The 25,742-nt window shown below is 41.3% G+C and overlaps 1 protein-coding gene across 1 annotated transcript in view; it reads left to right on the top strand.

Annotated features, from left to right (window-relative positions):
• Nucleotides 1–25,742, top strand: part of HTR2A (5-hydroxytryptamine receptor 2A) — a 137,085-nt gene that overhangs the window by 17,900 nt on the left and 93,443 nt on the right. The window contains exon 3 of the mRNA XM_075336892.1: nucleotides 10,573–10,773. Coding sequence (XP_075193007.1) covers nucleotides 10,573–10,773 — 201 coding nt within the window. The remainder of the gene's footprint in view (nucleotides 1–10,572; nucleotides 10,774–25,742) is intronic.

Raw genomic sequence — 25,742 nt, 5'->3', positions numbered from 1 at the left:
GCATGACACATAGAGACCCTGGAGGGCTTGCTGCATGACACATGGAGGTCCTGGGGGGGCAGGCTGCATGACACATGGAGGCCCTGGGGGGGGGCTGGCTGCACGAAACATGGAGGTCTATGGGGCTGCATTATACATGGAGGTCTATAGGGCTGCATAATAAACATGAAGGACACCTTATACATGGACTATATGGGTGCATTATACAAGGAGGAGTATGGGGCTGCATAATACAATATGAAGGTTTATGGGGCTGCATTGTAATACATATAGGACTATGGAGGCTACATTATAATATATGGAGGCTACTTTATACATTGAGGACTATGGGGGTGCGTTATAAAACAATGAGGACTGTGGTGCAGTATAATATATGGAGAACTATGGGTGAATTATAATACATGGAGGACTATGGGAAATTAATTATAATACATGGAGGACTATGGAGGTGCATTCTAATATATGAAGGGTTATGTGGGACCCTTTATACTATATGGAAGACTATGTGGGGGCCATATAGTATTTGGAGAACTATATACGAGGGGGGACAAAGATACAAGCATGAGATGGGAATGTTTTGTGCTAAGGAAAAAAGGCTCTTTCCCTCAGCACCCGGCTTTCCCATGCTCTGCTGTGCATCTCTCAGCATCCAGCTTTCCCATGCTCTGATATGGGAAAGCTGGGTGCCGAGGGAATGATGTATAGCAGAGCATGGGAAAGCTAGGTGCCAAGGACAAGATGGATATCAGAACATGGGAAAGCTGTGTTCTGATAGAGGGATTTCAGATCATGGGAAACCTGGGTGCTGAGGATAAGAGCCAAGTGTCAGCATCATTATCCTGTACCCCGAGTGTCAGTGTCATTATCCGTACCCTAAGTGTCGGTGTACGTGGAGGGGGGGCCCCGGTCCAAATTTTGCACCAGGGCCCATCAAACTCTAGTTACACCACTGGTTTTGAATGTTATCTTTGATTATAATTGGATGCTAACAATTAGGCGGGCTTTGCACATTGCGACATCGCAAGCCGATGCTGCGATGTCGCATGCGATAGTCTCCGCCCCCGTCGCAGGTACGATATCTTGTGATAGCTGGCGTAGCGAAAATTATCGCTATGCCAGCTTCACATGCACTCACCTGCCCTGCGACCGTCGCTCTGGCCGGCGACCCGCCTCCTTCCTAAGGGGGTGGGTCGTGCAGCATCATAGCGACGTCACATGGCAGGCGGCCAATAGCGGCGGAGGGGCGGAGATGAGCAGGATGTAAACATCCCGCCCACCTCCTTCCTTCCGTAGAGCCGCCGGCGGCAGGTAAGGTGATGTTCCTCGCTCCTGCGGCGTAACACACAGCGATGTGTGCTGCCGCAGGAACGAGGAACAGCATCGTACCTGTCGCGGCAGCGTAATTATGGAAAAGTTGGAGCCTGCACCGATGATACGATAACGACGCTTTTGCACTCGTTAATCGTATCATCTAGAATTTACACACGATGTCGAAAGTGACGCCGGATGTGCGTCACTTTCGATTTGACCCCACCGACATCGCACGTGCGATGTTGCAACATGCAAAGCCGCCCTTAGTTGAAGTATTTTTTTGGTATTAGATATTTGTGATTTCAAACAACAATGTTCCAGTGACCATGGTAGTAATAAGTTTTTTGATACAAAACAGGTCCTAAAGTTATAAATCAATGATGTTGTTGAACCTTTAGATCAATTTGACAGTAATGTTCTGCAGTGGTCATTGGCAATTAGTGTTTCCTCTTTCACATATAATGAAAAACCTTAGAAGTAAAAGAAGAAAACACAGGCAATTATAAATTGTAAGTGGAGCATGACAATTTCTTAAAAATATATGAAGCTGTGACGTTCGGGTTGGGAGAACTGCGGTCAGACCATTGCTATCTGATATCAGTGATTTGCACGGACGTGGAAAAGAGCTCTTCATGTGAGCATATTAAGAATTGGTATCATTGGCTGTATCATGTGTAGTGAACCCTTCTACCATCCCCTTTTGTAGGTTCACAAATGAATAACTTTTGGAATCACAGTGTAGAACGACTTAATTGGTGACTGTATTGTGATACTCACGAATGCAATCTCCCTTTCATCGGTGAACGCCACTAACTGAAGCAATAAGCTGTAGAGGATCAGCTGGTTGAACACTTAAGGCCCCTTTACACACTGAAACTTTCTAGCGATCCCACCAGCGATCCCAACCTGGCCGGGATCGCTACAAAGTCTCTGGTGAGCTGTCAAACAGGCAAACCTGGCCAACAACGCAACAGCGATCCGGACCTGCAGAGCGACCTAGCTAGTCATTGGGGACGTAGTAAAGCAGCTTTTTGAAAGGGGAGTCGCTAACGAAGTCGCTGTAAAGTCCCCTTTACACACTAAAACTTTGCTGCACAGCGGGAAACAAAGGACCAAAGAATGGTCCTGAACGATTTGTAGCGATCACAACTTCACAGCAGGGGCCAGGTCGCTGATGTGTTTCACACACTGCAATGTCGCTGGGGAGGTCGCTATAACGTCACAAAACCGGTGACGTTACAGCGATGTCGTTTGCGATGTTGCAGTGTGTAAAGCCACCTTTACCGGGACTGTGGCTATAGATTTTGGAACAGCAGTTTTGAACACATATTAGAGTGGCCCCTGAGGATATTTTTAGAGTTACTGCACCAAAATCCATAACCAAAGCCCCTGTAAATGAGCTTAGAGCTGTTTATGTTCCTATCTACCAATGCATTTACACTGAAAGATAATCGTTCTTAAGAATGCTTGTTTCACGATAATCTTCACTGTAAACAAGCTGCAGACCACCCAATAAAGGAGCAAATTGCAAGCGCAGTGCAAAAGATCATCGTTCTAGGCAATGCATTGTCATGTAAGACTCAAGCTGCCGGGAACTATGGCAGCCAATCCCCATTGTCTATGTAAACAAGCTACCAGATAAATAAAGGTTTACAAAAAAAAGTGTTCAGTGTTCGAATTTGGAGATCGGGTGCTTTACATATGATGACCCATTTGAGCGAACCGTGCTGTGCTCGGGTACGCACGGCCCAGTGTGAGCCGCGTGCAGTGCTTATTTGGCTTGAACTGAGGGTAAAAACATTGTTATTGGATATAGTGTGTACAAAAAACCTGCCTTCCTTCCCGTGGAAGTGCTCTGTTTATAGCTTCCTGTATGTAGGTGAAGAAATTAAATGCTCAATCAGTGATTTCCAATGAAGTTCAGGTTAAGTCGAGGTCCAGAACAGGTCTTTATCTAAGGTCCACCTGAACCCACTGAACCCAAACTTCCACGAGTCCACTGATCTCGACATCGGCAGTCATTTTGAGTTGCTGCTGAGTCCGTGTAAATAGACCCTAACTGAAGCTCAGGAAATCATGCTTAGTCTCAAAAACATTGTGGAAAGCTCCCCCTCCAGCTGTGAACTGTACATGACAGGAAGATGGGGTCAGAGACCGTTCCTACTCTTTTTATTTTTTTTTGTCTTGCGTGTGCCATATTTGCTATGTGTAACTGTCATCTACTGACACATAACACAAAAGCAAAAACAAATGGCAGTACCCTGTGGCAGGAAAAAAATATAAATAATTCATAACTATTAGTACATATAATTGCCTTATTCTGTCTGTCTGTCTGTCTTGCTCCAAAATGAGTCATTACAGTGACAACTATCGCATTGGCCGCTCGGCTTGGGCCAGCCCCACCCCCCCGCATGCATTGGCCGCTTGGCCCGGCCACGCCCCCCGCACACTGTGCCCGCTCGGCCACGGCCCCCACACACTGTGCCCGCTCGGCCACGCCCCTCACACACTGTGCCCGCTCGGCCATGCCCCCCACACTGTGCCCTCTCGGCCACGCCCCCCACACACACTATGCCCGCTCGACCCCACCCCCCATACACTGTGCCCGCTCGGCCATGCCCACCACACACTCTGCCCGCTCGGCCACGCCCCCCACACACTGTGCCTGCTCGGCCCCACCCTTCACACACTGTGCCCGCTCGGCCATGCCCCTCACACTGTGCCCGCTCGGCCATGCCCCCACACACACTATGCCCGCTTGGCCACACCCCCCACACACTGTGCCTGCTCGGCCATGTCCACCACACACTCTGCCCGCTCGGCCATGCCCCCACACACTGTGCCCGCTCGACCACGCCCCCCACACACTTTGCCCGCTCGGCCATGCCCTACACACACTTTGCTCGCTAGGCCATGCCCCCACACACTTTGCCCGCTAGGCCAAGCCCCCCACACTTTGCCCACTCGGCCACGCCCCCCCCACTTTGCCCACTCGGCCACACCCCACACACACATTGGGCACCTATACACCTCCCTCCCAGGACTACTCCACCTATTAGACACCTCCCCCCAGGACTACTCCACCTATTAGACACCTCCCCCCAGGACTACTTCACCTATTAGACACCTCCCCCCAGGACTACTTCACCTATTAGACACCTCCCCCAGGACTACTCCACCTATTATATTCCTCTCCCCCCAGAACTACTCCTTCTATTATCCTCCTCTCCCCCCAGGACTACTCCTCCTATTATCCTCCTCTCTCCCCTGGACTACTCCTATTATACTCCTCTCACTCCTCTCCCCCAGGACTGCTCCTCCTATTATCCTCCTCTTTCCCCAGGACTACTCCTCCTATTATACTCCTCCTCCCCAGGACTACTCCTCCTATTATACTCCTCTCCCCCCAAGACTACTCCTCCTATTATCCCCCTCTCCCCCCAGGACTACTCCTCCTATTATCCTCCTCTCCCCCCAGGACTACTCCTCCTATTATACTCCTCTACCTCCAGGACTACTTCTCCTATTATACTCCTCTACCCCCAAGACTACTCCTCCTATTATACTCCTCACCTCCAGGACTACCCCTCCTATTATACTCCTCTCCCCCCAGGACTACTCCTCCTATTATCCTCCTCTCTCCCCAGGATCACTCCTCCTATTATACTCCTCTCCCCAGGACTACTCCTATTATACTCCTCTCTCCCCAGGACTACTCCTCCAACACACACACACTGCACAAAACATACCTCCCCAAAACACACACACACACACAAACCGCGCAACACACACAGCACCACACACACAATGCTGCAGACACACAGCGCTCCACAAACAATGCAACACACAACGAAACACACAAACAACACCGCTCTCACACACCGCCACACCCAGGCAACACCCAGAATATTTACAGTGCCCTACACAAACACTTGGTAACTACACACAATAACCTCTCTATATATAACAAAAATCATACATTAACTACACAATAAATTCTAGAATACCTGATGCGTTCGAATCGGGCCACCTTCTAGTTAAAAATATTAACCCTGAATGACCTAGGATGCATATATACTTCATAGGTCGCTTTCCTTCCTTTGATGTGGGTCACGTGGAAAGCCCACATCTGATCAGCCGATATGCAGCTAACAGGCGCAGGTGGATCAGAGATCCACCCGTGCCTGTTAATCCATTAGATCACACTGTCAAGCTCTGACAGTGTTATCTAACACACTACAGCGGGGATCGCGCTGCCCGCCGCCATCGGCATCCCCTTGATGTGATTGCGGGATGCCAATGGGTTGTCATGACAGTGCAGGGTCAGCTAATGAACATTATTGCTGTTATGACTCATTTCCTGTGACTGCCAGCAGAGCGCCGCAATTCACTGGAGATCAGCAGAAGGGATTGGAGAGTGCAGGCATAAAGTCCCTTAAGGGGACACATACAAGGTATCACTGCATTCAGAAATGCCAGAGCTATCGAAATATAAAACCAATTAATCTGATTGGTACATGGTGTAGCAAGAAAAAAAATCAAAACGCCAGAATTAATTTTTTTTTTTGGTCGCCGCAACAAAATGCATTAACAGGCAATCAAAATATCGTATCTACCCAATAATTATTAAAAATGACAGCTCAAGATGCAAAAAATAAGCCGTCATTGAGCCCCAGATCCTGAAAAAAGACAACACTATATAACTTGGAAAATGACAAACTTCTGAATTTTTTTCACCATTTAGTTAAAAGTAAAACTATACATGTTTGGGATCCACACAGTTGTGCTGACCTGGGGAATCATAATGTCAGATCACTTTTGCCATGTAGTTAACAAGGTAAATAAAAGATCTGCAAAACAATTGTGCAACAGCACTTGGAATTTTTTCACGTTTTTCCAGTACAATATGTGGCAAAATGAATGCTGTCATTCAAAAGTACAACTCGTCCCGCAATAAAAAGCTCTTATATGGCTATATTATCGGAAAAAGTAAAAAAAGTTATGACTCTTGGAAGAAAGGGAGGAAAAAACTAAAATGAAAAATTGGAAAATCGCACAGGGCTGGGGAGGGTAAAAGTTCAAATTATAAATACTTTTTATCATTAAAGTTTACAATTTAAAAAAAAGACTTATATTAACATCGCCATATTCATAATAACTCAAGCTATAAAAGTATTTTATTTGCATCCCACTCGGTGAATGTCACCACAAAAACTAAAATAAATACCAATATCAATCTAAGACTAAGCTCACATGTCCAGTAATCATCCATTACTGGATCCAGTAGCAATTTGTTGGCAATAAAGTTGTGCAGACAGAACTTTTTTGTCTGTTTTTAAATAACTGGTTTCAGCTTGATCTGTTTTTTTCAACACTGAAGTCTATGGAAAATGGATCCATTCATGAGCCTTCTGTTTTTTTGTTTGTTTTTTTAATTTATAAAGGATTTGTTTTTTCTTACTAGATCAGTATCAAATGGAAGATAAATAGCAATCCGTTAAGAAACTCATTTTCCATAGACTCCAACGTTAAAAACGTGGATAGCAGGTGAAATAAAAAAAAGTCAAAATAACAAAAGTCAAAATTGATCAAAAATGCGTATGCATATCCAAAATAATAACAAATAATAACTAGAGCTTGTTATGTAAAAAAACAAGTTCCCACGCTGCTCAAAAAAAGGAAAAAGTCCTGGCTCTTAGATACAAAACAAGATATATTTTTGGCAAACGAATGTGCTCAGCTATTTTTAACTATACAATTGACATTAGATAGGGCAGAGGCTGAATGTGTGCACCCAGATCCCAGGATCCCAGTCTTGGGAACACTGGGAGCCCCAGTTGTCAGACACTCAGAAATCAGCAATTTATTCCTTATTTTATATATGGGGTAACCTTTTTTTAGGAATAGCCATTTAAACTGAATAGTGAATGATAGTTGAAAAAAATGAATTGCTGTTTTTTTATTTATTTCACTTCCCAAAAAGTATAATAAAAAGTGATCAAAAAGTTGTATGTACCAGAAAATGATACTAGTAAAAAAATATACTGTCAGTATATTCCACTGATGTTAAAATGTAAAATGTTTGGCTTACATAATATGGCTCCGCAAAAGCAAGTGATTTTTTTTTTCAGTGTACTAATTTTACAAAAGTAATAAATATTAAAAAATTATATAAATGTGGTATCTCCATAATTATACTGAACCATTGCACAAGAATAACATAACAATTAAGAATTAAAAAAGAACTGCAGAATTTTCTATTTTTCCCTATAAGTTTTATCAGGAGATAGTAAGTTATCAAAATGGTGCCATGGACAAGCAAAACTTAATAAATCCCATGTTATTAAATTGCTTTAGTTAGTTCAACAACATGAAAATAAGCACGTTTGCAACTGATTTGCTTTTTTTTTCTGCTGCCAATCTTCTGCTGAGAACTTTTACCATACATAGTGTATAGCTTGTTTCCATGGATTTTTTCCACTAGAGCATGAATGAGTTTGCACAGTAACTACATTCCAGGAGATAAAAAAAAGTTTGTTAAAAAGAACTGATAGTCCTCAGTAGTTAATACCTTTTTAACTCCTACCATCCCGCTCAGCTCTCTCCAGCCCACTGATTTCTATACAGCAGTCAGCTGTTCACCTCCCTTCTTCTCCTTCTCAGCTCCTGAGCTGTATCATTCCTGGAAAATTACAATCTCATGCCCCCCCCCCCACCCCCACCATTGACAGCTTCCAGAGCAGTTCTCACTTTCCTGAGCTGTGTGCTTGTTCCACTGCTCTGTTTTCTACATATGTAAATATAGTGATGCCATTGTAGACTTAGAACTAACATATAGCTATTATGATACAGCAGGATAAAGCTTCTGGATCAAAACTTTAATTCAAGAAGATGTAATCGCCCCCCAAACATCCAAAAACTAAGGGAGACTACAGAGCTATATGCTGCTCAAAGCACAACTTGAAAATACCCCGTTAATAAATTAGGAGTTAGTTCTGTAGTGAAAGTTCGTAATTCCCTTTTTTTACCTTTTATAAAAATATCAATATATTGAATAAATATATTTAGTAATAAGTGAGAACAACCATATTGGCTGTCACTGCTTATTGTTGATATTTTCGGTTCTTGGAAAGAGTATAATCTCTTTTGCATGTTAGGATTGTATTAATGGAAATGTCCATCAGATATTTAGCAAAAAACATGGTCTATAACCTGTTAGTAAAGAGCGAGGCTCATTAGCTGCAATATATTCTACATTACAAGTTGTAATCAGGATCTTACCTAATTTATGTAGTCATGTACTAAAATATTAAGTGTATAGTTATACATTATTTATTGCATACTATTTAAATAGCCAAAATAGTAAAATGTTTAGCATATATGATATATTATTCATTACATTTTATTTTTACAGTCAATATAATAAAATATTTATTACATATTTATATATTATTTAGTATATTTTATTTAGCTAATAGAGTAACATGTACATGACTTATTGTACACTGGAAATCAAAATTAGAGAGCAATGTATCATCACTTGCTTTTTTCAGAAATAATATAACTTACATTGATCAACATTTGAAGGTTTTTTTGTAAGGGGTACACTATGCCACTAGAACAGTGTTTTCCAAAAGATCCAAAGTTTATCAACATAAAACCTTTATTTTGCACAAAACGTGATGATCATAATTAGAGAACAGCAATAACTGTAGCACAGAGAATGATTATACCTAACATTTCTGAAGGTAACAACAGTCACCAATCAGTAGGAAGTGTACAGGCCTTTGCCTTGAATGACTTCAGCACATGTGCAGCCACAGAACATCACTAGTCTCTCACACTGCTCTGGTGTGATTTTGGTCCACTCTTCTTACAGTCTCTTCCACAGTTCTTTGATTGTTGTGGGTTTTTTGGCCATAATTTTGTCACCAAAGATTTTCCAGAGGTTTTCTATTGGGTTTAGATCAGGTCTTTGGGCTTGCCATTTCATTGTTTCAATGTTTTCTGTTTGAAGGAACTGCTTTATCTATTTTGCTGTGTGACAAAATCTATTTTGTCCTGCATGAAAATTGCTGGCTGAGTGATAGACACAAGTAAGGAACCACGTGTTGTTGAAGAAGGCTCTGATACACACTTGCATTCACTCTGCCATTTTGCTGTATGAGAGGACCAACTCCTGCTGCAGAAAAATTTCCCAAACCATGGCACTTCCTCCACCACCTATCACTGACTTCTTAATACACTTTTTGGATTCAGTCTTTCCTCCGTTTGTTGACAAGCATGTTTCCCATCAGATCCAAATCAAATAAATGTAACTTGCTTTCATCATTAAAATGAACTGTGGACCACTTCTCCTCTGTCCAAACAACATAGCCTTTTGATTCTTTCTGCTAATGAGAGGTTTGGTCTCTGCAGAGTGTGCTTTCAGTCCAAATGCTCTTAAACATTGTGACACTGTATGATGAGACAGATCATTACCTTGTTCAGTGCTGCATTGGTGAGCAATTCCAGCTGCAGTGTTGAAACGATTACCCATGGAGATTCTCCACATTATCCTGTCCTCTCTTGCATTGGTCTTTCGAGGTTGACCAGCCTTCTTTGGGACTTGAGAGAGTTTGTGATGTGAAGATTCCATATTCTCGAAATCACAGACTTTGAAAGACCAACTTCTCTTGCTATAGCTGATAGGGTCACCCCTTTGGCCTTCATCTGGACAACCCGGTGCCGGAGGGTTTTAGTCACTTTGGAACAGGACACCATTTTTGCAAAGTCAGCGCAAACTGTAAAGTTAGGCTGCCAGGTAAATAAGGTTGTCAGATAATTAAAAAAATTAGCACCAGGTGCCAAATTAACACCAATAACTTGCAGGTATCTGAAAGTGTTCTCTAATTTTGATCCGTGTTCTTTTACATATATCTCATTTACATTTTTATTATGTGCTTTAGAAAAAATTTAATTTATGAAATAAGTTTAAAATACTGCTTGTTTACTCATGTTAGGGTATAATCACATAGGACTACACAATGACCTTAACATTTAGGAAATTGTGTGTTGTTCTCTAATTTTGATCTAATTTTAATAAATTGAATTAATTGTAGAACTAGTATTACATTCTATTGTATAAAAGTTTGACTCTAATAAATGTTTATTTTTAATGTTTTTTTAATATAACTTGCATAAAATAAATAAAGCTGGTTGCAAATGTTGAAAAATTTTCATAATGTTATTCTAAAAATATTACTTTTTCTTATCTCATAGATTATGAATGGCCATTACATAGAAAGCTTTGTCCTGTCTGGATATATTTGGATGTACTTTTCTCCACTGCTTCTATTATGCACCTCTGTGCAATTTCACTGGATCGGTATATTGCAATACGAAATCCTATCCATCACAGCCGCTTCAACTCAAGAACCAAGGCTTTCACTAAAATAATTGCTGTATGGACTATATCTGTGGGTAAGTGTGATAATATTTCAGGCATAGGAAGCTAATTATGAAGACAAACTATGACAGAATAACAGCCACTGTACAGATACCAGAGACGTGAGAAATAGCGCATTGTAGAGCGCTACGTTTTAACATCCTTAATATTCAGCTTTATTATGCCAATAGAAAATGCAGAAAAGAGTCACCGTGTCCTAGTTGTAGTAGTAAAGTGATAATTCAGTAGTAACTGCGTTCAGTTAATCAAAGGACACAAAAAATGATAGCAAAAAATATAAACTTATCTTTATAGATGGCAATGGCCTAGATTAACTAACAAGAAAAAGTTTTAAGCAAACAGTAGTGTAATAAAAGGGCTCTGTGGGACTAATGAAAAGGTTAACGATTGTGCAGCCCCCTAAAGTACAGTTTGGAGGTTGTGTACCACTTCTACAGCTTTTCAGTGATGCTTCAGAAAGGAGTTTTTTAATCCATTGCGATCTTTGAAATATAGTATATATAGAGAGTAGAGTTGAGCAGAGCCGTGTATGTTCGGGTTAGTTAAAAGTTTGCTTTAGGAACCAAATTTCACCTGAACCTGTTCCTGTACCCTGAACTAAAGGGCTTGACTCAAGTATTGAGTATAATGGAAGTCAATGATTGAGCAGTTAAGTTGTCTGCCCACATACAGCCAGCCATAAACAGAGCACTTCTGGCGGACGGATGGTGGGGATGTGTTTTTGGGGGGTTTTTTTACACATGCCTTTTCAAAATGTTTTTTTACCCCCCCCCAATGAGAGCCATTTAGAGACTACAAGCGGCTCTTACTGGGCCGAGCACCAAGTGCACACAGGTACCCCAATGCTTGATTGAGTGGTTTGCATACGAACAGCACCCGAACTTGGACACAGACTATTTTTTTTAAATGTCCATGTTCAGGTTCAAGCCTCAATCACCAAGTGTTCGGGATGAACCCTGAATTTTTCGGTTCGGGTTCACTCATCCCTAGTAGACAGTCAATCCATGAGAGAGGATCTTGAAGACCATGGCTACATGCAATCTGTTACTGACATAAAGAACGTCATATACAAAGAAGACAAGAATTTCATGTACGCATTATTATTCAGATGATACACTCTTTACAGAATGGCTACATTATAGCACATTTTAGTACATTAGTTAACCCATTTAAATTGAGTACAATAAAAAATGGTTGCACAAAGAACAGGATTCTAAGGGTTAAAATTGCAAAATCTGCCATGGAAGAGAAGAAGCTAAACGTACATTATGCCATGTGCTGTCTTGACCGAATATTGAAAAATAGAACAATCTTTAGCAGGAGGAAGAAAGAATTGTGGAAATATTTAGCGAAAGATAATAATATAAAGAGCAATTTTACCCTCTACAGAAGGCTCAAATATTCTGGGAGCCTTGACATGGTAACAAATTGTACGATCATAAGAAGGAAAATATTTAAAGAGGATTGTCTTTCAAATAGTCCACGTTAGTGATTGTGCTGGTGGCTGAATTTGGAGGCTAGAATAAGATTTCTGGCATAAGGCACGAATGAGTCATGAATTAGACAAGCGGGCATCGCCATGCCTTGTCCTGCCACAACTTCAGCTTTGTCCATGTCGGCAGAGCTGGCTGAAACTCACATAAGAACAACAAAAGTGGCAAAATCCTCATGCAGCCTTGCAATCCGTCAACATGTTCCACTTTTCAAAGGGTTTTATACCATTTTTTTGTGTAAACACTTTGAAGAATTGGAGCTTTAGTGTTTTCAGATAACTTGACATACAATTGAAAGATTTTAGTATACTGGTAAAATACATTTATTTGTTCCTTGCTAGAAAAATCTGCTGTGTATTTATGGGTATAGTACAGAAACAAATTTTTGTAAATGTCCTCCCTTGAGGACCCATTTTGAATGGGCAGATAATAAGGGAGGGAGTGATGAGCAGCAATCAACAGTATAGCAAAGCGATCAGTGATCATATGTTCCCATGGAGCAATCATTGGCAACATGTGCGGAAAACAATCACTTGTACCTTTGTTTGTAATCAACAGGTTTCATAAATGTTGTTTATTCAAGGATGTGCTGCTGACAAAGATGATTTTTCTATCCGAATAAAACATGCAATCAAATTACAAATGCCAGTTGCTCAGAAGACATTTTATCATGGCACAACGTTTGGGAACAAACATCCCTACAATCAATCATTGCTTTAGTCTTTGTTTTATATATAAATGGACCTCAAAATGGTTTCCCATAAATAAGTTTCTTCAGCCATTTGGCTTGTGCTAGGATAAAAAGACATTTTAGCCACATATAAGCTTTAAAGGGATTGTCCACTACTCGGACAATCCCTTCTCAATCCCTATGTTTCCCCTCTGTAAAATAACAACAACTTTATTGCAGAGTTCTTGGAACAAAGGCCCAATTTTTTTTCCCCAATATCTACTATCAGGGAAGAGATGAAAAAATAGGTTAGTCTGGGTGAATTTTCATAAATGTAGGCGGCCACTTAGAAATCATTTTTTTTGCCCATGAATTATCACTAGAATATGAAGATCCACAACCAGCTCAGAAACTCCACAAATACACACTTTATCTGCAGGTGCAAAAAGCTTTATAGACGCTTGCTTACTGATCCTCTTAGGCTCCGTTCACATGTCCAGTAGTTATTATTATTTTTTGATACATTTTGAAATCATAAAAACGGAAATAAAACATTCCTGTACAGGGGGCATTCATTAGGATGGAAACAGAAGTGTCAAAAAATGTCCAGTTGGTACCTGTTTTTCAACTTGAACAAAAACCATAATCTGCACAAACATTTTTGTGAAGTCCTCTCTCTCCCTACTTTAGAGTGAAAGCTCTTATGGTCAGTGAAGTCCTCTCTTTCCATAATTTAGAGTATAAGCTCTTATAGTCAGTTGGGTGCTCTCTCTCCATAATTTAAAGTATAAGCTCCTTTGATTAGTGGGGTAACTCTCTCTCCCTAATTTAGAGTATAAGCTCTTATGGTCAGTGGGGTGCTCTCTCTTCCTAATTTAGAGTATAAGCTCTTATGGTCAGTGGGGTGCTCTCTCTTCCTAATTTAGAGTATAAGCTCTTATGATCAGTGGAGTCCTCTCGCTCTCCCTAATTTAGAGTAAAAGCTCTTATGGTCAGTGGAACCCTCTCTCTCCCTAATTTAGAGTATAAGCTCTTATGGTCAGTGGAGTCCTCTCTCTCCCTAATTTAGAGTATACGCTCTTATGGTCAGTGGAGTCCTCTCTCTCTCCATAATTTAGAGTATACGCTCTTATGGTCAGTGGAGTCCTCTCTCTCCCTAATTTAGAGTATAAGCTCTTATGGTCAGTGGAGTCCTCTCTCTCTCCATAATTTAGAGTAAAAGCTCTTATGGTCAGTATAGTCCTCTCTCTCCCTAATTTAGTGTATAAGCTCTTATGGTCAGTGGAGTCCTCTCTCTCTCTCCATAATTTAGAGTATAAGCTCTTATGGTCAGTATAGTCCTCTCTCTCCCTAATTTAGATTATAGGCTCTTACGGTCAGTGGAGTCCTCTCTCTCCCTAATTTAGAGTATAAGCTCTTATGATCAGTGGAGTGCTCTCTCTCCCTAATTTAGAGTATAAGCTCTTATGGTCAGTGGAACCCTCTCTCTCCCTAATTTAGAGAATAAGCTCTTATGGTCAGTGGAACTCTCTCTCTCCCTAATTTAGAGTATAAGCTCTTATGGTCAGTGGAGTCCTCTCTCTCCCTAATTTAGAGAATAAGCTCTTATGATCAGTGGAACCCTCTCTCTCCCTAATTTAGAGTATAAGCTCTTATGGTCAGTGGAGTCCTCTCTCTCTCCATAATGTAGAGTAAAAGCTCTTATGGTCAGTATAGTCCTCTCTCTCCCTAATTTAGAGTATAAGCTCTTATGGTCAGTGGAGTCCTCTCTCTGTCCATAATTTAGAGTATACGCTCTTATGGTCAGTGGAGTCCTCTCTCTCACTAATTTAGAGTATAAGCTCTTATGGTCAGTGGAGTCCTCTCTCTCTCCATAATTTAGAGTATAAGCTCTTATGGTCAGTATAGTCCTCTCTCTCCCTAATTAAGATTATAGGCTCTTACGGTCAGTGGAGTCCTCTCTCTCCCTAATTTAGAGTATAAGCTCTTATGATCAGTGGAGTGCTCTCTCTCCCTAATTTAGAGTATAAGCTCTTATGGTCAGTGGAACCCTCTCTCTCCCTAATTTAGAGAATAAGCTCTTATGGTCAGTGGAACCCTCTCTCTCCCTAATTTAGAGTATAAGCTCTTATGGTCAGTGGAGGACTCTCTCTCTCCATAATTTAGAGTATAAGCTCTTATGGTCAGTGGAGTCCTCTCTCTCCATAATTTAGAGTATAAGCTCTTATGGTCAGTGGAGTCCTCTCTCTCTCCATAATTTAGAGTATAAGCTCTTATGGTCAGTATAGTCCTCTCTCTCCATAATTTAGAGTATAAGCTCTTATGGTCAGTATAGTCCTCTCTCGCCCTAATTTAGAGTATAAGCTCTTATGGTCAGTGGAGTCCTCTCTCTCTCCATAATTTAGAGTATAAGCTCTTATGGTCAGTATAGTCCTCTCTCTCCCTAATTTAGATTATAGGCTCTTACGGTCAGTGGAGTCCTCTCTCTCCCTAATTTACAGTATAAGCTCTTATGATCAGTGGAGTGCTCTCTCTCCCTAATTTAGAGTATAAGCTCTTATGGTCAGTGGAGTCCTCTCTCTCTCCATAATGTAGAGTAAAAGCTCTTATGGTCAGTATAGTCCTCTCTCTCCCTAATTTAGAGTATAAGCTCTTATGGTCAGTGGAGTCCTCTCTCTGTCCATAATTTAGAGTATACGCTCTTATGGTCAGTGGAGTCCTCTCTCTCACTAATTTAGAGTATAAGCTCTTATGGTCAGTGGAGGCCTCTCTCTCTCCATAATTTAGAGTATAAGCTCTTATGGTCAGTATAGTCCTCTCTCTCCCTAATTAAGATTATAGGCTCTTACGGTCAGTGGAGTCCTCTCTCTCCCTAATTTAGAGTATAAGCTCTTATGATCAGTGGAGTGCTCTCTCTCCCTAATTTAGAGTATAAGCTCTTATGGTCAGTGGAACCCTCTCTCTCCCTAATTTAGAGAATAAGCTCTTATGGTCAGTGGAACCCTCTCTCTCCCTAATTTAGAGTATAAGCTCTTATGGTCAGTGGAGGACTCTCTCTCTCCATAATTTAGAGTATAAGCTCTTATGGTCAGTGGAGTCCTCTCTCTCCATAATTTAGAGTATAAGCTCTTATGGTCAGTGGAGTCCTCTCTCTCTCCATAATTTAGAGTATAAGCTCTTATGGTCAGTATAGTCCTCTCTCTCCATAATTTAGAGTATAAGCTCTTATGGTCAGTATAGTCCTCTCTCGCCCTAATTTAGAGTATAAGCTCTTATGGTCAGTGGAGTCCTCTCTCTCTCCATAATTTAGAGTATAAGCTCTTATGGTCAGTATAGTCCTCTCTCTCCCTAATTTAGATTATAGGCTCTTACGGTCAGTGGAGTCCTCTCTCTCCCTAATTTACAGTATAAGCTCTTATGATCAGTGGAGTGCTCTCTCTCCCTAATTTAGAGTATAAGCTCTTATGGTCAGTGGAGTCCTCTCTCTCTCCATAATGTAGAGTAAAAGCTCTTATGGTCAGTATAGTCCTCTCTCTCCCTAATTTAGAGTATAAGCTCTTATGGTCAGTGGAGTCCTCTCTCTGTCCATAATTTAGAGTATACGCTCTTATGGTCAGTGGAGTCCTCTCTCTCACTAATTTAGAGTATAAGCTCTTATGGTCAGTGGAGTCCTCTCTCTCTCCATAATTTAGAGTATAAGCTCTTATGGTCAGTATAGTCCTCTCTCTCCCTAATTTAGATTATAGGCTCTTACGGTCAGTGGAGTCCTCTCTCTCCCTAATTTAGAGTATAAGCTCTTATGATCAGTGGAGTGCTCTCTCTCCCTAATTTAGAGTATAAGCTCTTATGATCAGTGGAGCCCTCTCTCTCCCTAATTTAGAGTATAAGCTCTTATGGTCAGTGGAACCCTCTCTCTCCCTAATTTAGAGTATAAGCTCTTATGGTCAGTGGAGGACTCTCTCTCTCCATAATTTAGAGTATAAGCTCTTATGGTCAGTGGCGTCCTCTCTCTCCATAATTTAGAGTATAAGCTCTTATGGTCAGTGGAGTCCTCTCTCTCTCTCCATAATTTAGAGTATAAGCTCTTATGGTCAGTATAGTCCTCTCTCTCCATAATTTAGAGTATAAGCTCTTATGGTCAGTATAGTCCTCTCTCTCCCTAATTTAGAGTATAAGCTCTTATGGTCAGTGGAGTCCTCTCTCTCTCCATAATTTAGAGTATAAGCTCTTATGGTCAGTGGAGTCCTCTCTCTCCCCATAATTTAGAGTATAAGCTCTTATGGTCAGTATAGTCCTCTCTCTCCCTAATTTAGATTATAGTCTCTTACGGTCAGTGGAGTGCTCTCTCTCCCTAATTTAGAGTATAAGCTCTTATGGTCAGTGGAGTCCTCTCTCTCTCTCCATAATGTAGAGTAAAAGCTCTTATGGTCAGTATAGTCCTCTCTCTCTCCCTAATTTAAAGTATAAGCTCTTATGGTCAGTGGAGTCCTCTCTCTGTCCATAATTTAGAGTATACGCTCTTATGGTCAGTAGAGTCCTCTCTCTCACTAATTTAGAGTATAAGCTCTTATGGTCAGTGGAGTCCTCTCTCTCTCCATAATTTAAAGTATAAGCTCTTATGGTCAGTATAGTCCTCTCTCTCCCTAATTTAGATTATAGGCTCTTACGGTCAGTGGAGTCTTCTCTCTCCCTAATTTACAGTATAAGCTCTTATGGTCAGTGGAACCCTCTCTCTCCCTAATTTAGAGTATAAGCTCTTATGGTCAGTGGAGTCCTCTCTCTCCCTAATTTAGAGTATACGCTCTTATGGTCAGTGGAGTCCTCTCTCTCCCTAATTTAGTGTATAAGCTCTTATGGTCAGTGGAGTCCTCGCTCTCTCCATAATTTAGAGTATAAGCTCTTATGGTCAGTATAGTCCTCTCTCTCCCTAATTTAGATTATAGGCTCTTACGGTCAGTGGAGTCCTCTCTCTCCCTAATTTAGAGTATAAGCTCTTATGATCAGTGGAGTGCTCTCTCCCCCTAATTTAGAGTATAAGCTCTTATGGTCAATGGAACCCTCTCTCTCCCTAATTTAGAGTATAAGCTCTTATGGTCAGTGGAGTCCTCTCTCTCCCTATTTTAGAGTATACGCTCTTATGGTCAGTGGAGTCCTCTCTCTCCCTAATTTAGTGTATACGCTCTTATGGTCAGTGGAGTCCTCTCTCTCTCCATAATTTAGAGTATAAGCTCTTATGGTCAGTATAGTCCTCTCTCTCCCTAATTTAGAGTATAAGCTCTTATGATCAGTGGAGTGCTCTCTCTCCCTAATTTAGAGTATAAGCTCTTATGGTCAGTATAGTCCTCTCTCTCCCTAATTTAGAGTATAAGCTCTTATGGTCAGTGGAGTCCTCTCTCTCCCTAATTTAGAGTATAAGCTCTTATGGTCAGTGGAGTCCTCTCTCTCCCTAATTTAGTGTATACGCTCTTATGGTCAGTGGAGTCCTCTCTCTCCCTAATTTAGAGTATAGGCTCTTATGGTCAGTGGAGTCCTCTCTCTCTCCATAATTTAGAGTATAAGCTCTTATGGTCAGTGGAGTGCTCTCTCTCCCTAATTTAGAGTATAAGCTCTTATGATCAGTGGAGTGTTCTCTCTCTCCATAATTTAGAGTAAAAGCTCTTATGGTCAGTGGAGTCCTTTCTCTCTCCATAATTTAGAGTAAAAGCTCTTATGGTCAGTATAGTCCTCTCTCTCCCTAATTTAGAGTATAAGCTCTTATGGTCAGTGGAGTCCTCTCTCTCTCCATAATGTAGAGTATAAGCTCTTATGGTCAGTGGAGTCCTCTCTCTCCCTAATTTAGAGTATAAGCTCTTATGGTCAGTGGAGTCCTCTCTCTCTCCATAATTTAGAGTATAAGCTCTTATGGTCAGTATAGTCCTCTCTCTCCATAATTTAGAGTATAAGCTCTTATGGTCAGTGGAGTTCTCTCTCTCCCTATTTTAGAGTATACGCTCTTATGGTCAGTGGAGTCCTCTCTCTCCCTAATTTAGTGTATACGCTCTTATGGTCAGTGGAGTCCTCTCTCTCCCTAATTTAGAGTATAAGCTCTTATGGTCAGTGGAGTCCTCTCTCTCTCCATAATTTAGAGTATAAGCTCTTATGGTCAGTATAGTCCTCTCTCTCCCTAATTTAGATTATAGGCTCTTACGGTCAGTGGAGTCCTCTCTCTCCCTAATTTAGAGTATAAGCTCTTATGATCAGTGGAGTGCTCTCTCCCCCTAATTTAGAGTATAAGCTCTTATGGTCAATGGAACCCTCTCTCTCCCTAATTTAGAGTATAAGCTCTTATGGTCAGTGGAGTCCTCTCTCTCCCTATTTTAGAGTATACGCTCTTATGGTCAGTGGAGTCCTCTCTCTCCCTAATTTAGTGTATACGCTCTTATGGTCAGTGGAGTCCTCTCTCTCTCCATAATTTAGAGTATAAGCTCTTATGGTCAGTATAGTCCTCTCTCTCCCTAGTTTAGAGTATAAGCTCTTATGATCAGTGGAGTGCTCTCTCTCCCTAATTTAGAGTATAAGCTCTTATGGTCAGTATAGTCCTCTCTCTCCCTAATTTAGAGTATAAGCTCTTATGGTCAGTGGAGTCCTCTCTCTCCCTAATTTAGAGTATAAGCTCTTATGGTCAGTGGAGTCCTCTCTCTCCCTAATTTAGTGTATACGCTCTTATGGTCAGTGGAGTCCTCTCTCTCCCTAATTTAGAGTATAGGCTCTTATGGTCAGTGGAGTCCTCTCTCTCTCCATAATTTAGAGTATAAGCTCTTATGGTCAGTATAGTCCTCTCTCTCCCTAATTTAGATTATAGGCTCTTACGGTCAGTGGAGTCCTCTCGCTCCCTAATTTAGAGTATAAGCTCTTATGGTCAGTGGAGTGCTCTCTCTCCCTAATTTAGAGTATAAGCTCTTATGGTCAGTGGAGTCCTCTCTCTGTCCATAATTTAGAGTATACGCTCTTATGGTCAGTGGAGTCCTCTCTCTCCCTAATTTAGAGTATAGGCTCTTATGGTCAGTGGAGTCCTCTCTCTCTCCATAATTTAGAGTGTAAGCTCTTACGGTCAGTGGAGTCCTCTCTCTCCCTAATTTAGAGTATAAGCTCTTATGATCAGTGGAGTGCTCTCTCTCCCTAATTTAGAGTATAAGCTCTTATGGTCAGTGGAGTCCTCTCTCTCCCTAATTTAGAGTATAAGCTCTTATGGTCAGTGGAGTCCTCTCTCTCTCCATAATTTAGAGTATAAGCTCTTATGGTCAGTATAGTCCTCTCTCTCCCTAATTTAGAGTATAAGCTCTTATGGTCAGTGGAGTCCTCTCTCTCTCCATAATTTAGAGTATAAGCTCTTATGGTCAGTATAGTCCTCTCTCTCCCTAATTTAGAGTATAAGCTCTTATGGTCAGTGGAGTCCTCTCTCTCTCCACAATGTAGAGTAAAAGCTCTTATGGTCAGTATAGTCCTCTCTCTCCCTAATTTAGATTATAGGCTCTTACGGTCAGTGGAGTCCTCTCGCTCCCTAATTTAGAGTATAAGCTCTTATGGTCAGTGGAGTGCTCTCTCTCCCTAATTTAGAGTATAAGCTCTTATGGTCAGTGGAGTCCTCTCTCTGTCCATAATTTAGAGTATACGCTCTTATGGTCAGTGGAGTCCTCTCGCTCCCTAATTTAGAGTATAGGCTCTTATGGTCAGTGGAGTCCTCTCTCTCTCCATAATTTAAAGTATAAGATCTTATGGTCAGTGGAGTCCTCTCTCTCCCTAATTTAGAGTATAAGCTCTTATGGTCAGTGGAGTCCTCTCTCTCTCCATAATTTAGAGTGTAAGCTCTTATGGTCAGTATAGTCCTCTCTCTCCCTAATTTAGAGTATAGGCTCTTATGGTCAGTGGAGTCCTCTCTCTCTCCATAATTTAGAGTATAGGCTCTTATGGTCAGTGGAGTCCTCTCTCTCCCTAATTTAGAGTATAAGCTCTTATGATCAGTGGAGTGCTCTCTCTCCCTAATTTAGAGTATAAGCTCTTATGGTCAGTGGAGTCCTCTCTCTCCCTAATTTAGAGTATAAGCTCTTATGGTCAGTGGAGCCCTCTCTCTGTCCATAATTTAGAGTTTACGCTCTTATGGTCAGTGGAGTCCTCTCTCTCCCTAATTTAGAGTATAAGCTCTTATGGTCAGTGGAGTCCTCTCTCTCCATAATTTAGAGTATAAGCTCTTATGGTCAGTATAGTCCTCTCTCTCCCTAATTTAGATTATAGGCTCTTACGGTCAGTGGTGTCCTCTCTCTCCCTAATTTACAGTATAAGCTCTTATGATCAGTGGAGTCCTCTCTCTCTCTCTCCACAATGTAGAGTAAAAGCTCTTATGGTCAGTATAGTCCTCTCTCTCCCTAATTTAGAGTATAAGCTCTTATGATCAGTGGAGTGCTCTCTCTCCCTAATTTAGAGTATAAGCTCTTATGGTCAGTATAGTCCTCTCTCTCCCTAATTTAGATTATAGGCTCTTACGGTCAGTGGAGTCCTCTCTCTCCCTAATTTAGAGTATAAGCTCTTATGATCAGTGGAGTGCTCTCTCCCCCTAATTTAGAGTATAAGCTCTTATGGTCAATGGAACCCTCTCTCCCCCTAATTTAGAGTATAAGCTCTTATGGTCAGTGGAGTCCTCTCTCTCCCTATTTTAGAGTATACGCTCTTATGGTCAGTGGAGTCCTCTCTCTCCCTAATTTAGTGTATACGCTCTTATGGTCAGTGGAGTCCTCTCTCTCTCCATAATTTAGAGTATAAGCTCTTATGGTCAGTATAGTCCTCTCTCTCCCTAATTTAGAGTATAAGCTCTTATGATCAGTGGAGTGCTCTCTCTCCCTAATTTAGAGTATAAGCTCTTATGGTCAGTATAGTCCTCTCTCTCCCTAATTTAGAGTATAAGCTCTTATGGTCAGTGGAGTCCTCTCTCTCCCTAATTTAGAGTATAAGCTCTTATGGTCAGTGGAGTCCTCTCTCTCCCTAATTTAGTGTATACGCTCTTATGGTCAGTGGAGTCCTCTCTCTCCCTAATTTAGAGTATAGGCTCTTATGGTCAGTGGAGTCCTCTCTCTCTCCATAATTTAGAGTATAAGCTCTTATGGTCAGTATAGTCCTCTCTCTCCCTAATTTAGATTATAGGCTCTTACGGTCAGTGGAGTCCTCTCGCTCCCTAATTTAGAGTATAAGCTCTTATGGTCAGTGGAGTGCTCTCTCTCCCTAATTTAGAGTATAAGCTCTTATGATCAGTGGAGTGCTCTCTCTCTCCATAATTTAGAGTAAAAGCTCTTATGGTCAGTGGAGTCCTTTCTCTCTCCATAATTTAGAGTAAAAGCTCTTATGGTCAGTATAGTCCTCTCTCTCCCTAATTTAGAGTATAAGCTCTTATGGTCAGTGGAGTCCTCTCTCTCTCCATAATGTAGAGTATAAGCTCTTATGGTCAGTGGAGTCCTCTCTCTCCCTAATTTAGAGTATAAGCGCTTATGGTCAGTGGAGTCCTCTCTCTCTCCATAATTTAGAGTATAAGCTCTTATGGTCAGTATAGTCCTCTCTCTCCATAATTTAGAGTATAAGCTCTTATGGTCAGTATAGTCCTCTCTCTCCCTAATTTAGATTATAGGCTCTTACGGTCAGTGGAGTCCTCTCTCTCCCTAATTTAGAGTATAAGCTCTTATGGTCAGTGGAGTTCTCTCTCTCCCTATTTTAGAGTATACGCTCTTATGGTCAGTGGAGTCCTCTCTCTCCCTAATTTAGTGTATACGCTCTTATGGTCAGTGGAGTCCTCTCTCTCCCTAATTTAGAGTATAAGCTCTTATGGTCAGTGGAGTCCTCTCTCTCTCCATAATTTAGAGTATAAGCTCTTATGGTCAGTATAGTCCTCTCTCTCCCTAATTTAGATTATAGGCTCTTACGGTCAGTGGAGTCCTCTCTCTCCCTAATTTAGAGTATAAGCTCTTATGATCAGTGGAGTGCTCTCTCCCCCTAATTTAGAGTATAAGCTCTTATGGTCAATGGAACCCTCTCTCTCCCTAATTTAGAGTATAAGCTCTTATGGTCAGTGGAGTCCTCTCTCTCCCTATTTTAGAGTATACGCTCTTATGGTCAGTGGAGTCCTCTCTCTCCCTAATTTAGTGTATACGCTCTTATGGTCAGTGGAGTCCTCTCTCTCTCCATAATTTAGAGTATAATCTCTTATGGTCAGTATAGTCCTCTCTCTCCCTAATTTAGAGTATAAGCTCTTATGGTCAGTGGAGTCCTCTCGCTCTCCCTAATTTAGAGTATAAGCTCTTATGGTCAGTATAGTCCTCTCTCTCCCTAATTTAGAGTATAAGCTCTTATGGTCAGTGGAGTCCTCTCTCTCCCTAATTTAGAGTATAAGCTCTTATGGTCAGTGGAGTCCTCTCTCTCCCTAATTTAGTGTATACGCTCTTATGGTCAGTGGAGTCCTCTCTCTCCCTAATTTAGAGTATAGGCTCTTATGGTCAGTGGAGTCCTCTCTCTCTCCATAATTTAGAGTATAAGCTCTTATGGTCAGTATAGTCCTCTCTCTCCCTAATTTAGATTATAGGCTCTTACGGTCAGTGGAGTCCTCTCGCTCCCTAATTTAGAGTATAAGCTCTTATGATCAGTGGAGTGCTCTCTCTCCCTAATTTAGAGTATAAGCTCTTATGGTCAGTGGAGTCCTCTCTCTGTCCATAATTTAGAGTATACGCTCTTATGGTCAGTGGAGTCCTCTCTCTCCCTAATTTAGTGTATACGCTCTTATGGTCAGTGGAGTCCTCTCTCTCCCTAATTTAGAGTATAGGCTCTTATGGTCAGTGGAGTCCTCTCTCTCTCCATAATTTAGAGTATAAGCTCTTATGGTCAGTATAGTCCTCTCTCTCCCTAATTTAGATTATAGGCTCTTACGGTCAGTGGAGTCCTCTCGCTCCCTAATTTAGAGTATAAGCTCTTATGGTCAGTGGAGTGCTCTCTCTCCCTAATTTAGAGTATACGCTCTTATGATCAGTGGAGTGTTCTCTCTCTCCATAATTTAGAGTAAAAGCTCTTATGGTCAGTGGAGTCCTTTCTCTCTCCATAATTTAGAGTAAAAGCTCTTATGGTCAGTATAGTCCTCTCTCTCCCTAATTTAGAGTATAAGCTCTTATGGTCAGTGGAGTCCTCTCTCTCTCCATAATGTAGAGTATAAGCTCTTATGGTCAGTGGAGTCCTCTCTCTCCCTAATTTAGAGTATAAGCTCTTATGGTCAGTGGAGTCCTCTCTCTCTCCATAATTTAGAGTATAAGCTCTTATGGTCAGTGGAGTTCTCTCTCTCCCTATTTTAGAGTATACGCTCTTATGGTCAGTGGAGTCCTCTCTCTCCCTAATTTAGTGTATACGCTCTTATGGTCAGTGGAGTCCTCTCTCTCCCTAATTTAGAGTATAAGCTCTTATGGTCAGTGGAGTCCTCTCTCTCTCCATAATTTAGAGTATAAGCTCTTATGGTCAGTATAGTCCTCTCTCTCCCTAATTTAGATTATAGGCTCTTACGGTCAGTGGAGTCCTCTCTCTCCCTAATTTAGAGTATAAGCTCTTATGATCAGTGGAGTGCTCTCTCCCCCTAATTTAGAGTATAAGCTCTTATGGTCAATGGAACCCTCTCTCTCCCTAATTTAGAGTATAAGCTCTTATGGTCAGTGGAGTCCTCTCTCTCCCTATTTTAGAGTATACGCTCTTATGGTCAGTGGAGTCCTCTCTCTCCCTAATTTAGTGTATACGCTCTTATGGTCAGTGGAGTCCTCTCTCTCTCCATAATTTAGAGTATAAGCTCTTATGGTCAGTATAGTCCTCTCTCTCCCTAATTTAGAGTATAAGCTCTTATGATCAGTGGAGTGCTCTCTCTCCCTAATTTAGAGTATAAGCTCTTATGGTCAGTATAGTCCTCTCTCTCCCTAATTTAGAGTATAAGCTCTTATGGTCAGTGGAGTCCTCTCTCTCCCTAATTTAGAGTATAAGCTCTTATGGTCAGTGGAGTCCTCTCTCTCCCTAATTTAGTGTATACGCTCTTATGGTCAGTGGAGTCCTCTCTCTCCCTAATTTAGAGTATAGGCTCTTATGGTCAGTGGAGTCCTCTCTCTCTCCATAATTTAGAGTATAAGCTCTTATGGTCAGTATAGTCCTCTCTCTCCCTAATTTAGATTATAGGCTCTTACGGTCAGTGGAGTCCTCTCACTCCCTAATTTAGAGTATAAGCTCTTATGGTCAGTGGAGTGCTCTCTCTCCCTAATTTAGAGTATAAGCTCTTATGGTCAGTGGAGTCCTCTCTCTGTCCATAATTTAGAGTATACGCTCTTATGGTCAGTGGAGTCCTCTCTCTCCCTAATTTAGAGTATAGGCTCTTATGGTCAGTGGAGTCCTCTCTCTCTCCATAATTTAGAGTGTAAGCTCTTACGGTCAGTGGAGTCCTCTCTCTCCCTAATTTAGAGTATAAGCTCTTATGATCAGTGGAGTGCTCTCTCTCCCTAATTTAGAGTATAAGCTCTTATGGTCAGTGGAGTCCTCTCTCTCCCTAATTTAGAGTATAAGCTCTTATGGTCAGTGGAGTCCTCTCTCTCTCCATAATTTAGAGTATAAGCTCTTATGGTCAGTATAGTCCTCTCTCTCCCTAATTTAGAGTATAAGCTCTTATGGTCAGTGGAGTCCTCTCTCTCTCCATAATTTAGAGTATAAGCTCTTATGGTCAGTATAGTCCTCTCTCTCCCTAATTTAGAGTATAAGCTCTTATGGTCAGTGGAGTCCTCTCTCTCTC

Source organism: Anomaloglossus baeobatrachus, chromosome 2 (assembly GCF_048569485.1).
Source record: "Anomaloglossus baeobatrachus isolate aAnoBae1 chromosome 2, aAnoBae1.hap1, whole genome shotgun sequence".
In the NCBI taxonomy this organism is placed as follows: domain Eukaryota; kingdom Metazoa; phylum Chordata; class Amphibia; order Anura; family Aromobatidae; genus Anomaloglossus; species Anomaloglossus baeobatrachus.
The sequence above is the reverse complement of the archived record's forward strand: the minus strand, read 5'-3'. Positions and strand labels throughout refer to the sequence as shown.